Source organism: Macaca nemestrina, chromosome 8 (genome assembly GCF_043159975.1).
Source record: "Macaca nemestrina isolate mMacNem1 chromosome 8, mMacNem.hap1, whole genome shotgun sequence".
Taxonomy (NCBI): domain Eukaryota; kingdom Metazoa; phylum Chordata; class Mammalia; order Primates; family Cercopithecidae; genus Macaca; species Macaca nemestrina.
Window position 1 is genome coordinate 39,954,501 of NC_092132.1, and position 15,699 is coordinate 39,970,199.

The following is a 15,699-nucleotide window of genomic DNA, read 5'->3' on the forward strand; positions in this document are numbered from 1 at the left end:
TATTCAATAAATATTAATTGGCCATTATGGGCCCTATACTATGCAAATCACTATTAATAATACGGTAAGCAAGACAGACAAGGTTCTCATCCCACATCACTTCCATTCAATTAAGAGAAGATTGAAAATTGTGTATGACACTAACCTCTAGGATGAAAAGTGCTATGACAGAAGACAGCCTCTAGAGCAGGGGTCCCCAACCTTTTTGGCAAATTTCGTGCTGGTTTAGTGCACATTTTTCCATGGACCTGGGGACGGGTGGGGATGGTTCCAGGATGAAACTGTTCCATCTTAGATCATCAGGCATTAGTTAGAGTATCATAAGGAGCGTGCAACCTAGATTCCTTAGTTCACAATAAGATTCAGGCTCCTATGAGAATCTAATGCTGCCGCTGCTCTGACAGGAGGCAGAACTCAGATAGGCTGCTGTGCAGCCTGGCTCCTAACAGGCTATGGACCTGTACCTGTCTGGAGCCCAGGGGTCGGGGATCCCTGTTCTAGTGGACTACAGGAGAGTAACGGGGAGGGAATCAAATGGCTCTGAGGAAAACCCTTTTAAGAGCAACCAAAAGTCATATTTGCACTGCAAAACAGAGTTCATGGCATTATCCAGAATAAATATTTATGACAAATGCTTTTAATGTGACTCTTAGATGCACATCAAAATTTCTCACAGAGGTTTCAAGAAAATATCAAGATCACCAATGCTAGTCCACGAAATTCTGACTCCACCACTCTGGCTATCTGTTGTTTTATAAAGTTGCATACATATTTATGATGTGCATCTCATTTTGAGCAACACTTTCTTAATTTGCCTTTTCATGACTCATTTTTGGAAACTCCTGATTTTTTTGAAATGAATCCCAAAATTAGAGGTGAAAATTAGAAGTTGCCTTGCAAGATAAGAAACATTTCTCTAGATCAATAAGTTAATTGGTAAAATTTCTGCTGTTAAAAATTAACAACAGCTGACAAATTTTGTTTTCACTGCTTATTCACATGAAAAAACCATTCCCTAAAGACTTCCAGAGATGATGTTAGAAACGCTTTTCTAATTCACATTGAAATTTGTAACCATGCATATCCAAATTTATCTTCAATCCAGGCCAGTTGCTTCCTCCGCTTAAATCTTTTGGCATTTGCAAATTTTCTTTGGCTGTAGCGTTGTGACTGGACACTTAACATTTCCTCAGCAAATCACAAGCACTACACAGTTCAAACACTTGATCTCTGCTAACAATCAAAGGTTTTATGTTAAACTTGTACATTCAAGCTGTTTAGGATTGATGATATTTATTTATATGCACGGGGTACCAAGGTGGAGGACCGCAGTGCTTCCTAATTTCTAGGTCAAACGTAACTTCAAATGAATCGTTGGTTGAGGGGTCATAACAATGAGAAGCAGAGAGGATCTTTACAAGAGGTTAGGGATTTTCCTTGGAAAGGTTGTCTTGTGGTTATAAAATTAGAGGGAGAAGAATTAAAATGATTACGCTCTAAAAATGACTTAGTAGAAGTGACAGGGTTGTTTTTAACCTAAATATTTTTTAAGTACCAAATTTGTCACTCCTCTAAGTTATATGTTACTAACTGTAAACTCGCTTTATTGCAGCAGTAAAAGAAATGAAGTACTTTTAGCCAATGTTTTTCCATAAATCAGGAACTTTGTATTAAATCCACATTTTATTTGCTTATATGGATGTTCTTTCATTTTGACTGGACTGATACAGACTACTGAATCACAGAATACGGTGCTTTGGAGAAGCCCTAAGGCTCAGGAAGTGGGTTTCCCTGAGGGAGATAGGCCTGGGAAGCTGTGGCAAAAAAGAAGCTAAAGATGTTTGTTATGCTTGAATTGAGAAAAGGAGAATTCACACTATGATGGATATTTTTAAAGCCACAGTCTCCCACACAGTCACTTCTACACTCACCTAATCATAAGATGGTTTTAATGGCTTTGATTTTAAATATTCACCTATTAGGTTTGCAAATTACTATGTAACTGCACGTTAGCTAATGAATGATAGCTAATGATTGACTATAAAATTAGATTATAAGAAGATAAGTGATATACATTTTCCACAGACCTCTCACTCTTTTTTATATTTAAAGGGTTATAGTTTTAAGATAGTTGCTTCTGGTTAATTTTTTTTTAACTTACCAATTACTTTACGAAAAGACAGGAGAAGCAAAAAGAAGGGAAATCACAAATCTTTTGATTTTTGCTTCTCACTAGCAACTTAGTTAAAAAGGCTGATAATGTTTTAAACTGTTGGTGAAATTAAGTTATTTAAATCACAGTGGATTCACTCTTCCTGATCACGGTCAACATGGGTAAATGAGAGCTAGTTGTAGCTGGATTGAAAATTGTAACTAGTTGTAGCTGGATTGAACATTGAAGACTAACATAATAACTTTTTATCAACCTTAAAACAAAGTGACTCATAATACATTCCCATTGTACATTTTCCCCTGGCATGGGAGTTTCAGATACAAAAACACGGAGGCAAAGAGAGACAGAAACAAAGACTGAAACAGAAAACTAAAAACAAAAATCTTAGATTTTATTCGGGAGCATATCCGGTAGTCAAGAACCTCGCTTAGTCACTTTGTTAATGGACTATCAAGTATATCATCATCATCTAATATAAATCAATTACAACTAAACCACCACAGTAGTAAAACTGCCATATGGCAGGGTAGCCTGTTTAAGGCAGCAGAGCCCTGTAAGTGCTTTGGAACTTTTCCAATCTAAGCTGCAAAACTAAACCATAGAGTCAATTATATTCTCTCCCCATTATTGAAAACTAGTATGTTTGCACATGTGTATGTGTGTGCGCTATATGTTGTTTGTATATTTGTATGTGTATATACCTATATTTATACATACACACTCACATATAAACACACGTTTGCATATGTATGCATAGATAACAGATGTATTAATACAAAGTACTTTTTCTAAGTCTAAGTGCCTATATTTCTGAAGGCTTTGGAAGTGGGAGAGAAATGCATTTCTTTAATTCTATTGCCCTGTGGGTGTTTCCTCAGGATATAAAAGATTGTTAAAACAGGAACCTTAACTCAATGGCTTTTAAACCCTGACTTGAGCTCTCTTCAAGTCTTCTGTGGCATAGTTGATTCTTTTCTTTCCTCTCTTAACCCACCAGAATTGAATAGATCTCGAATCACTAAATATTTACTGAGCATCTACCGTGTTTGATGCACTGCAGTGGGCATTATTATGTAAATAAAGAGGTAGTCAGCTAGTTAGGGAGAGACGTATAAACATGCAAAATGTTTAAAATGAGATCATAAACATCAATTTAAAATGTGAGAGATACAATGTCACAAAATGGCATTTGATTACACAGAGTGGCATTTGTTTACTTACTAAATGAATTGTATAAACTACTGTTGGCATGAGGTCCCCCACGAAAGAGAGAAAGATCATAGAAGATCCTGAGTTGGCCAGGCACAGTGGTTCAGGCCTATGATCTCAGCTTGTGCCTGTAATCCTAGCACACTGGGAGGCCAACGCAGGAGGATCACTTAAGGCCAGGAGTTCAGGACCAGCCTGAGCAACATACTGATGCCCCATCTCTACAAAAAACAAAAAAAGAAAAAATCATCCAGGCATGGTGGTGTGCGCCTGTAGTCCTAGCCACTCAGAAGACTGAGGTGGGAAGATCACTCGAGCTCAGGGTTCCCGGCTATAGTGAGCTGTGATCAAGCCACTGTATTCCATCCTGAGGGATAGAGTAAGACCTTGTTTCTTAAAAAAACTAAATAAATAAATAAATAAAATAAAAATAAAAATAAATAGGTCTGTTTAGGAGAGAAGGGGAAAGACATAGTCCAGGTGAATGAAATCAAAGGGATAATAAATACAAAACACAAGGAGTGTTCAGAAGTCAGAGGTCAGTGATCTTTTCATATTTAAATTGTTCTCCAGTTGTAGAGACTAAGTTGTGTTACCTATCATAACTAATGATTCAATAATATGCCTTCTGTGATGTTGGTGAAAAATAATTTTTTTTTTTTTGAAATGGAGTTTTGCTCTTGGTACCCAGGCTGGAGTGCAACGTCGCGATCTCGGCTCACTGCAACCTCCACCTCCCAGGTTCAAGTGATTCTCCTGCCTCGACCTCCCGGAGTAGCTGGGATTACAGGCATGAGTCACCATGCCCAGCTAATTTTGTATTTTTAGTAGAGATGGGATTTCTCCGTGTTGGTCAGGTTGGTTTTAAACTTCTGACCTCAGGTGATCCGCCCGCCTTGCCCTCCCAAAATGCTGGGATTACAGGCGTGAGCCACTGTGCCCGGCCAAAATAAAATGTTTTCTAAGTAAACCATCAGGGATACTTACTTGTGTGAAGCAGTGAATTCATAATGTAGTTAGTTTAGATTTCCCAGTAGCTTTAATGTTTTAACTTGGTAGTGCCATGGAAATAATGAGAGGGATAACTCTGCTTATGCTTAAAACTATATAATAATTATTAGTTTCATTCTTTGAAAGCCTATTGGTGTACTGACTAAGATCTACTTTTTTATCATAAGCTTTGCCAACTAAACTGTAAGACCACTAAAGCTCAGTAGCCTCCAGTTTATTTTGCAGATGTCTATACAGGTTATCAGAGATCATAGTGCATACAATTTTATGCACTTTCTGATTCTGTTTATGTGGGATGGTGCTCAAGGAATCCACTGACCACATTTTTTGAAACACTGGGCTAGAAAATTGGGGTCTTGGATAATAATCCAAATGATTCTGTGAGAAGGTCAAACCCCGGCAGTTTCATCTAACTTATTTTGATGATAAGGAGACCATGCAGGTGCACTGGAATCTAGTAAGTGTTCTGATAGAGTTATAGTTAAGCAGCGTTTATGCTCTAATAAGAACAGAAATTCTTAGCAATAAATGGAGAATAGCTGGTATCAGCAGAGAACTTAAAAAAACATTCTCAACAAGCAAGTTTCTATTTGGACTTGGAGAGGATGTAAAGGGTTCCACTTGCATACTGTCAACCTCCTCCAACTCACCACCCTCAAACCCCAATGTTCTGAGCTGAATCTCTGAGAGAAACATATTAGTGCTTGGCCAGCCACAATCTACATACTGATGATAGGACTTGACACCAGGTTAATCCTGCCACAAATTAGCTGAGTAAGCTATCCCCTCCTTGTCCAAAAAGTTTTTGCCCAATCTTACAGCGATAAAGTGGTACCACTTTAGACTGAAAAAAGATTGACTAACTTCTTGGTGTTCCCATGGGATTTTGGTTAGACTCCTAAAACAGTGTCAACCATGACAAATTCAAATGAGGTATGTTTCTTTCTGTCTCCCACTCAGTGAGTAACTTCGGCTACAAATGGCATATTTTGCTCATCTTCGTGGTCCCAAATCTAGTAAGTACTCAATAAATGTATACCAGTCACATATACAGAAAAATCGTCACTGTCCAACTCTGTCCTGAAGCTGAGACTGAACGTAGGCATAGTTTGCCAAGAGAATTCAGAGATGGAAACAACCAAACAAGAGAACATCCCTAACTCGGTGTAGGAATCATGAACAGAATGAAACCGTCAGAGTGAGAGTTAAAGGAATAGTCAGAAACTATTTCTAATGAGACCAGCAGAAGAGAGATTTTCAATCTGTAATAAGCAATCAAACAAAAGCCATACCTCATGGAGTAGCAGTAATGAACATTGCTTTTCAAATGTGAGCCATTATTTTATATGAAATACTAACAGTAATAAGAAATTTAAAATAATTTCGAATTTAGTAATTGTTTATAAGAGGAAACAATATAAAATATCTAAAAATTTAACATTAAGAATAGGGAACATAATAAATAACCAACTAATATCATCAATGAGATACACAATAAAAACCCGGTCTTTTTTTTTTTTTTTTTTTTTTTTTAGATGGAGTCTTTTTTTTTAGATGCTCTGTCACACAGGCTGGAGTGCAGTGGTACAATCTTGGCTCATTGCAACCTCCACCTCCCAGATTCAAATTATCCTCTTGCCTCAGCCTCCCAAATAGCTGGGACTACAGGCGTGTGCCACCACGCCTGGAGAGTTTTTGTATTTTAAATAGAGACAGGGTTTCGACATGTTGGCAAGGCTGGTCTCGAACTCCTGACCTCAGATGATCTGCCCACCTCGGCCTCCCAAAGTGACAATAAAAACTCTTTACATTTATTATTTGAAGTTAAGTTAACACAGAGACAAGCTACCACTTCCATTGTGTTTACCATCCCCAGGTGCCATCCTCTGTGATTCACAGGTATGAAGATATCTCATATTCCTAGTAACCCTATAAGGTAGGCTGTTTTGGTCCATTTTGTTGATGAAAATACCGAGGCACAATAAAATTAACTTACTTTTCAAAGGTCACCTAGTTAAACAGCAGGAGTCAAGATGTGAAATAAGTCGGGTGTCCTGGCTCCTGACTCTGTTATTAAGCCCTGTGCTATCCATCTCTCTCAAAAAAGAAATTTAAAAGAAGAAGGAAGAAAAGGAGGAGGTGGAGGGGGAAGAGGTGGAGAAAAGAAAAGAAGAGAGGAAGAGAAAACAAGTTATTTTTGAAAGTTCTTTAATATATTGTTTTTCGAAAATAGTCATTGTATTTGACACAGCTTTTACACTCATGGCAGGTAGCATGGTGCCTTACATGTCATTATCATAACAACGGCTAATACTTTAAGTACTTACTGGGTAGTAAAACGGGAATATTTATAAAGACAATAATAATTATGTTAGCTAAATGTTTTTGAGCATTTATTCTGTGCCAGATACTTTGTTATGCCCTTTATATGAATGAGTTCATTCAGCCCTCTGGTGAGCTATGTGGCTTTGTGATATTGAGCAAATTATGAAAGTATATAACCCATGCACAAAACATGGGCTTAATCACAGAATCCCATCATAGTGTTCTGTGAGACTGAATGAGTTAACACAGGTAAAATGTTTAAAACTTACTGGAATGTGGTAAACTCACAACACACTTCAGCATTTATTACTGATAGAATTACTATTATTCTGGTTTTACAATAAGGAAACGGAGGCACATAAAGATTGAGGGACTTGCTCAAAGTCTCAGAGCTAGAAGGGGATGAAACCAGTATTTGAGGTTAGTCAGTCTGGCCCTCCACACTGTCAGTGCTCAAGAAATATCACGTGAATGCATGCATGCATGAATGAGTTCACCAGCTGGAGAGCAACGGGCAGGTAGAGAAGAAACTGGCTAGGTAGAAATTGAAGAAAGAAGAAAAATGGAAGACGCAGTCATAAAAAGGAGCAGGGGATTGATACATAGAAAGAGGAAAAATAAGTTAAGAGTAAAGAGATGTAAAACGGAAGAGACCATTACAGGAAATCCTCACATAATAATGAAGCCATCTCCTGTTAATCACAAGCAGCAATTAATTTAAGAGTGAGCACTCTGAAATACTGGAGATCATACTGAGAAAATTAAAAGCAACATTAAAGCAGATTCACCTTGAAGTTGGCAAAACTTATTATACAAGTGGGCAAAGATAATAGGAAAAAATTCCGGTGACATGGCTCCATGATCAAAGTGGTTGCAATACCTCTAAGCTACAATGTTTCTAGATTTGTGTGCTCTGAAGAGCTCTCCGGGTTGCCCCATCACTTCTCCCCCTATGGGACAAGGGAGAATTTGAATTTAGAAAGGTCTTCAAGACTGAATCTCTCACATAAAAAATAACTGCTATGTATTCAGCAGAGTAGTTGAAAATAAAGCAGAGAGGAAAGAGGATTCATGATTCAAAGACTGGAGAGTTTTAGAACAACTATTGTGGAGATTTCCATACAAGGTTATTGGGGAATAAATACAGTAACTAGTAATAACTTAAATTTGCAACAATGCCAACAAAAAGCAGTATGATTTCCTCAGGGCCTTAGATAGTTGAGAGGACTGCCTGAAATGCTGCTTAGTGTCTGGCACAGTGCCGCACATACATAATAAATGCTCACTTAATACATCCAAGCTATTATTTTTCCTGGTGATCTAGGTATAGGGCATAAAGACTATCTACTCCCCATCTCACAGTAAAGCAACGATAAGCCAGATCACACAGAAGTCAAGGCCACTGAAGGTGTTAACAAGAGGAATGTTGAAATGGGAGGTTATGGAGCTGAGACTGAGGAACACTGAAAATGAAGCCAGGAGCTGCATAGAGTCCTCATTGAGGTTGCAGAGTAACACACAGCCAGTTACACAGAGAGAAGGGAGTGTCTAAGTAGGTAACAATTCTGAGTCATGGAGAGGGATAAAGTGTGGTTGTAAAAGAGAGTTGATACATATGAAGGAGGACATTGTTTCCTGATCAGAAGTGGCCATGAGGTTACAGGGGTAATGGCCACAAGTGCAATTTGGGAGCAGAGAAGGAGGAACTCTAGGAGGAAAGAAAGAAAATGGCAGGCAAGTGTCAAGTTCCCCTGGGAAGAGTCCTGAGGGAGACAGGAGATTAGCAAGTGACAATGGAGAAAAATGTACTTGGTCAAATCCTAAAGAGAATGGTATATCTAGGAGGCCTGGACACCGAAGAAGTAAGGATGGTTTGTTTAACAAAGATGATAAAGTGGGAGCTATGACGAGTGATAAGAGAGCCCAACTAAGAACAATGAGATAGGGGACATGAGTGATAGTGGAGACAGAGTAGTGTTGAGAAAATGAGGAGTTCTCTCTTCAGAATATTTTAGAGTAGTAATAAAGTCAGAAAAGTTTCAAACTCTTGAGGGTGAGCAAATTTTTTGCCAAATCACCCTTTCCCTTCCAATGAACCCCAAATCACTGTCTTTTTTTATACATACAGATTTTAATTATGGCCAGGGCAAAGAGATTTGGAGACTAGGGGTAGCATATTTTAATGCATAGGAACACTCATTTTTATTATGTTGTATATATACGTGTGTGTTTGTGTATGTGTGTGTGTATCTAATCACTTTTTATTTTCTCCAAAGACTCAGCCTACTACTTTCATATTCATTAAAATAACCACTGTTTAAAAATGCTTTGATACATGTAACGGTGACATGGTAACTACCTGAATTTTAAACAGCATTTCATAGTAAAGTGCAATCTCTCTGAGGTCAGAGATCCCACCTGTCCTACTGACCACAGTATCTCAGGGCCTAGCAGAATTCCTGTTTTATATTAGAAACTCAGTAAAGATTTCCTAACTTACGGGCTTAACGTTTTTAAAAAGCCAGTTATTTCCAGTAGTCGTGATTAGGATAACAAAAGCAATAACTGAGCACCTCTATGTTCTGGGTACAAGTATCTCATGTGTCCTTTTATTTAAGACCTACTTTAAGCACACCAGTAGATATTATCATCCCCATTTGCTTGTAGGAAAACTGAGAATCAGAGACATAAAGTACTTGGACAAAATGACTCTAATTTCACGATTCCTAAATTTCACTTCAGTAAAAATAAGTTGTATTAGAATAAATATATTTAGGAATTGTGGGGCTCAAGGTCAGAGTTCTGACACAAACTTCACCATCATCTGTCGTCAATGTTAAGAGGTGAGTGGCAGTTCTCACAAGAGTCCTCCACCTACCCATTCTTGCAGCCTGGCTGGGAAGAAATATATACAATATTTCTCTTGACTTTGTTTAATGCTCACAAGAGATACAGGAGGTAGGCATCATTTCCATGAGGAAACTGAAACTTAGGGCGATTAGGTAAAATGCCCACAGTCACTCAGCTCATAAGTAATCAAATGTTCAAACAGGATTTGAAACCAGTTTTATGTGAACAGAAATTTTAGGCTTTTCCCACCCTATTATAATATCAGAATGTTTGTTTGGTCCTGAACTCATCAATAGCCATGAGATGCCTATATCCTTGAATCAAAAACTTCCTCAAAATTAAAAAAAAAATGTAAAGCAATTTTATAAAATAATTTCACCTGGCATTTACTATCAAGTATGTACCGCTACGTGGGGTAGAATCATATTACTTTAAACAAACAAACAAACAAAACAATTAAACTTTCGACCTAAATTAACATTTCTGGACAGGTGACTTGGCAGTTCATGAAGCCCTCTGTATTGTTAAACCTCTGTGGTATAGAAGGACCTATGGGAATAACAGTGAAAAATACGTTTTGTGAACATGTAAATTAAAAGGCACAATAAAGTGAAAATAAAATAACCAAATTATTCAGTTGCTAAATATATAAGACCAGCTTTAGAATATCACTAACATTCCAAATTTTACAATGTGAGAAACTTTAAATTGACTAATAATTAGCTGGTAGTTTATAGAAATTAATTTATAGTAAGTTTTAATTGTTGTTTTAAACTGTTTTAAAAATATTCAACACATATGCATTAAAATAGTTTAATCCTATAATTAGCATTTTTTCCAGTACCACATAAATATGATTTTAAAATATTTTACAGATGAGAAATTATGTTTTGTTTTCCAAGGATGAGAAAAGATGTTAAGAGCTAACACATCCATCCGCCTATAAAAATAAGAATTAGTTTGGCAAAGGAAATGCATTCGTATTAAAATATTTAAAATTAAATGCAATGTCATAAAACCTTTACCTAAGAAAAGCCATGAAGTTAAACTACTCATCACAAGATTTAATGAGGCATTGTCTTTAACATCAGCTACTTCCTACAACAGAAAGAGATATACAGCAGAAAATCTTCACATTTAAAATGCTCTCACTTGAATGTTTAGGCAAATGCATTTGGATTAAGAAAAATTTTGTTAAATTTATTCTCATACAAAGATTCAAATTTTGTCTACCCAAATTTTCCCTTAACAAGTTATCATCAACTGCTTAAGATACGTGGATATGTTATAAAATACTTGGATCAATAGTTTGCTTCCTAAAATAAAGGTTTTTAAAATTCAGATGAGGTGGTTAGCTAATCCTACACATCTTAAATCTTAAAACTACCATTGTATAAGAAATACCACGCACCTTACTGAAATAGCAGCTTTAATTCTCTCCAAGTAAAATTCCAGCCTCAATATCAGGAATATCATAAAAATATTGCAAATAGTTGGCCTTTCAGTTTTATAATTCAAATCATTATGTTACTATGTAGCTCAACTACATATATCAACTATATTTTTTAATGAATAATATAAAGTCTACAAGTATAATTTCTATAAATCTAGTTTTAATATTTATTGACTTTGCATTTTTACTGTGATTTAAAATAATAACCAATTTCATTTCTATACTAAATAAAATATGCATGTATAAATTGTAAAAATTATGCAACCTTCTGTCCTTTCTCATATATATAGACAGATAGTTACAGATGTAGATATCAATATAGTTCTATATTCAGTTTGTCCAAAACACTTGGGGTTAATTTAAATGGCTGTCTCATTTTAGAACTAATTTCAATTGTTTTATAATTCTGTATTTTTTAATGTCTTAGAGGCATTACAAAATCAAACAAGCCCACAGGCATGGATGTATTCTCATTTTTTTCCTTTATATTCAATATATTTTTTGCTCCTTCTGCAGATAAATGTATCTTCCACAAATTTTTTTTTCTAGTTTCCTTACCTACAGTCATTATCACTCTGGCATACTCGGTGAAAGTGAAGTTTTCCTCAAAGGGCAAAAATCAAGAATAATAAAAATCAATTATAGAATTTCCCATTGACATCTATGATATAGGTTGAGTGAATATCTTTTCTCTACCCTCCAAAAGAAAGGGTATATATATGCATTTTCAAACAAACCACAAATAGCTAAAAAGTCCGTTTTAAGATCGAGAGCTCCAGAGGAAGAAATTCCCTAACAGGCTGCCTCGTCCATTTTTCCTTCCCTAGAATTGGTGCTTTCAATACTGTTGGAACTTCAGACATTGTTTGCCCAGGCTGACCAATCTTTGAGGCAGGTTTTTTTCCCTTCAAGATACTTCATGTTAACAGCTTGAGGGCGTTCAATCAGCACTGCTTTGATCTCGGCTGGAACTATAATTATTTAACATTGTTACATGGATTTCTATAATCCACCCCACCATTAAATCCCTTTTACACCCTCATCTTCTGAGGCCTAATCTGCATCCATACACTTAGTTTGTCTTCTCCGCTGGTCTCATCAGGAGCCTGCATTCTCCCACATCCTGACTGATGGTTTTCTCTCCCTCTTTTTTCCCCTCTAATGAAATCATTTTCTTACAAATTGAAAACTGCAAAAAATGTCTTATGCATTTGCTCTATTTTTAAGAGCTTCCTATTGAATAGCAGTATCATCCACCATTCATTGCAAACTTTTTCCCCCAATTCTATAAAATTCATTTACTCAGCAGAGGTTTTATTAAAATAATGATAAGCATATATTTGATTTTTAAAAAGAATTTCTGTAAAAGCATACAAAATAGAAAGCAGCAAATGTGGTTTTTTTGAAAACACAGGAGGAAAGATTTGGTAACATTTTGCACTTTCTTATTTCTTCTTCAGAAAGTGAACTGAGCTGTTCTGGATGGGCCATAAAACTGGAAGGTATAAAGCCAATTGAAAATAGAGATCTTATGGGAACAATTCTGCAAGAATGTCTGAAGAGGTCTGTGGAAGGCAAGTCCCAAGGAGAAAAGGAAAGAGATAAGAAGGCTGTTCTGCAAAACTGCGAGGCCCTCAGAAAAAACAAAGGGAACAGTACAGAGAAGAGGGCCTAGTGGGGAGGCGGGGATTTTGCACTTTCCTAATTCTGGCATGTGTATTCCTCACAAAATTCACAGCTCTCAGCTCATTCAAGAGTTCACTTACAATATGTTCGTTGGGTTAGATTCTTCAAGCATTTAAGTGTAGACACTAAGAGGTAAATGCAGATTTCTCAATTTGAAAAGGATGGCAATAGAGTATGCAGTCATCGGTAGAAGAGATAAGATTATCTTCCTTTTTGGAAAAAAAAAATGAAACAGCCTTAAAAGATAGAAAATTTCCATCACATTCTCTCCATAAGAAGCAACCCAAGGCCACCTAGATGAATGAGAGACTTTTCATTTCACCCACACATGAAGAACCCTAAAATCATGAGATTTTGCAGTTATTTATGTATTTGCTAGTTTGTTTGTTTAGAGATAAATGAATAAATATGTTGTCCCGAGTTCATCAGAACTCCTCTTCTTCAATTGCAAGTTTTTAATCCAACATTGCTATTATTGTAATACTGCTAATAACCAATCATTAAAAGTGATAATCCTTTCTTTCCTTCGAAGAGCATATAACCAAAAGTTATATATACACACACACACACACGCACTCTATAGAAAACTATATAACGTGTTTTAATAAATTATATATACACACAAATATATATAGTTTATAAAAACTATATAGGCCGGGCGCGGTGGCTCACGCCTGTAATCCCAGCATTTGGGAGGCCGAGGCGGGTGGATCATGAGGTCAGGAGATTGAGACCACCCTGGCTAACACGGTCAAACCCCGTCTCTACTAAAAATACAAAAAATGAGCGGGCGTGGTGGCGGGCACCTGTAGTCCCAGCTACTCGAGAGGCTGAGGCAGGAGAATGGCATGAACCCAGGAGGTGGAGCTTGCAATGAGCTGAGATCGCACCACTACACTCCAGCCTGGGCAACAGAGCAAAACTCCAACTTAAAACAAAAACAAAAACAAAAACAAAACTATATATATATATGTATATATGTGTATATATATACACACACATATGCAGTTTTTTATATAGAAAGATGGTTTATATACATATATAAAGTTACCTATAAAGTTGATCAATTAAAAATGAATATAAGAGCAGGCTTGCAAACACTGGCTGCAAGAAAGCTTAAAATTATATTTTCAGCCCATTTTAAGCAACTATCTTGGACTCTGTGGTTTCGCTACCCATGCAATAATATTATTCTTGTCTCTGCCATTTTCCTATCTATGTTTTCTTTTATCTGCTTTAATAATTTATTCTATCATTTTACATTTTATGTTTTTTTATTATTTATCTCAAATCCACTGCAGAATGAAGCAAAGCATAAGGAGCACCTGCCTAAATTATATTTTTCACTCTGAAATATTTTAGCACTTCAACTTGAACTTAAGCTAGTATCATTTTACTCTAATCAAGGACGTTGAATCGAATAAAAGACTTTTATTTTTTGAACAACATAGATACAAACTGATTCACTATTTCTTTGGCCATTCAGAAGTTAAAGAAATATAATGGGGAAGAAGACACAAAGTTGAAGCAAAATTTTAGACAAAAAAAAAATCTGGATACAAAGTAAGGATTATGACGATGCTGATGATGATGTCATGGTTATATTGCTGACACAACACAGTGTCAGGCACTCTTTTCATTAATTCACTTATATAATATAAAGCCCTATGAAGCATGTATACAGCACTCCCATGGTAGAGATAGAAAGTTGGCAGGCAAAAATGTTGAGTAATTTGTGCAAATTTACTGAGCAGGGTAATGGAGCAGCAGAATTTGAAAGCAATTTTCATCTGAGATTCTGTCTCCCATTACCTTTACCTTCCTTCCCTGGAATTTGACTTGTGACCTTAGTCTCTCCCTCGTCCAGCCTTCTTCGCACAGGAAGCTTCACAGAGGGAAGCAGTAAGCTCAGACCTGACTTTGTCCTCTGTTAGCAATGAAACCAGGTAAACCATTTAACGTTCTAAGACTTAACATCCTTAGCTATAAAAGAGGGATTACATATTGGGACTGGAGCCAGGGTGCTCCGGAGCCTTGAGCACCAGTGACTGGAGCCAGGGTGCTTGATGAATGGTGGAGGTTAAGATTATCATGTGCTTTCCAGGATGAAGACACATAAATGATTAATTAAACACAGAAACCAAAAAGTTGTGCATTGGAAAGGAAACAGTTCTCAAAATTGTATTAAAATATAAGTTATACTTAATAAACAGGTTTAAAGAAAAATAAATCATATTGCTCCTTGCTTATATTTTAGGGAAGAAAAAAGAACTCCAGTTAGGTAGGGGAATCTCAAAATATGGTAGCAAATAATAAGTGCCACAATCAAGAAGAGCTCATTGTGTGAAAAACAGAGAAATGAAATGGTGACACACACACAATCTCTGGAGTCCAGGCTGCTTAATTTTGATTCCAGGATTATCTGCTGTGTGACTTCAGGCAAGTTCCTTAACATTCCTATGTTTCCTGATTGGTCAAGATGAGAATAGTACCCTAAAGTTATTATTGGGAAATCATTGAGAATCTGTTCGCTTTTATATCTCTCATGCCTATAACAGTAACTGGCACACAGTAAACTCTTAATACACAGTAGATACCAGAGATGTGAACAGAAAAGAGAATGCTAAAAAGATCACCGAAGAGGAAGCATTTCCAAAAAGTAGAATTTTACAACCGCAAGATTAATCCTAGATAGTTGTTTGTTTTATTATCATTTCAAAAGAATAACCCTCTGAAAAATAAATGCTTTAGGACCTCTGATTTACTAAGTTTACCTTTAAGCCCTTTTATTTGAATGATTTCAGATTTCTGAAAATAGCTATCAGTGAGCCTAACCAGATGACATATCCTGAATCCTAGAGATTTAATATTAAAAGCCCAAAGGATATCAGGAGAATTATTAATTTCAGGTAATTTTAAACCATGGTTGAAATATTTCATGCATTTTTATAACAGTTAAATATAATGCCATCTTCATTTTACTGTATTTGAA

The 15,699-nt window shown here is 36.3% G+C and overlaps 1 protein-coding gene across 7 annotated transcripts in view; it reads right to left on the reverse strand.

Moving 5' to 3' along the window:
• The window catches only part of LOC105476003 (zinc finger protein, FOG family member 2), a 503,988-nt gene that overhangs the window by 344,854 nt on the left and 143,435 nt on the right, over positions 1–15,699 (reverse strand). Inside the window, exon 1 of one of the 7 annotated variants that reach the window (XM_071067913.1) lies at positions 146–248. The exons of the other annotated variants lie outside the window; for them this stretch is intronic. Within the exon in view, the coding sequence (XP_070924014.1) occupies positions 146–236 (91 nt within the window). The 5' untranslated portion in view covers positions 237–248. Of the gene's footprint in view, positions 1–145; positions 249–15,699 lie in introns of those variants that run through there. 7 annotated transcript variants of the gene reach the window in all.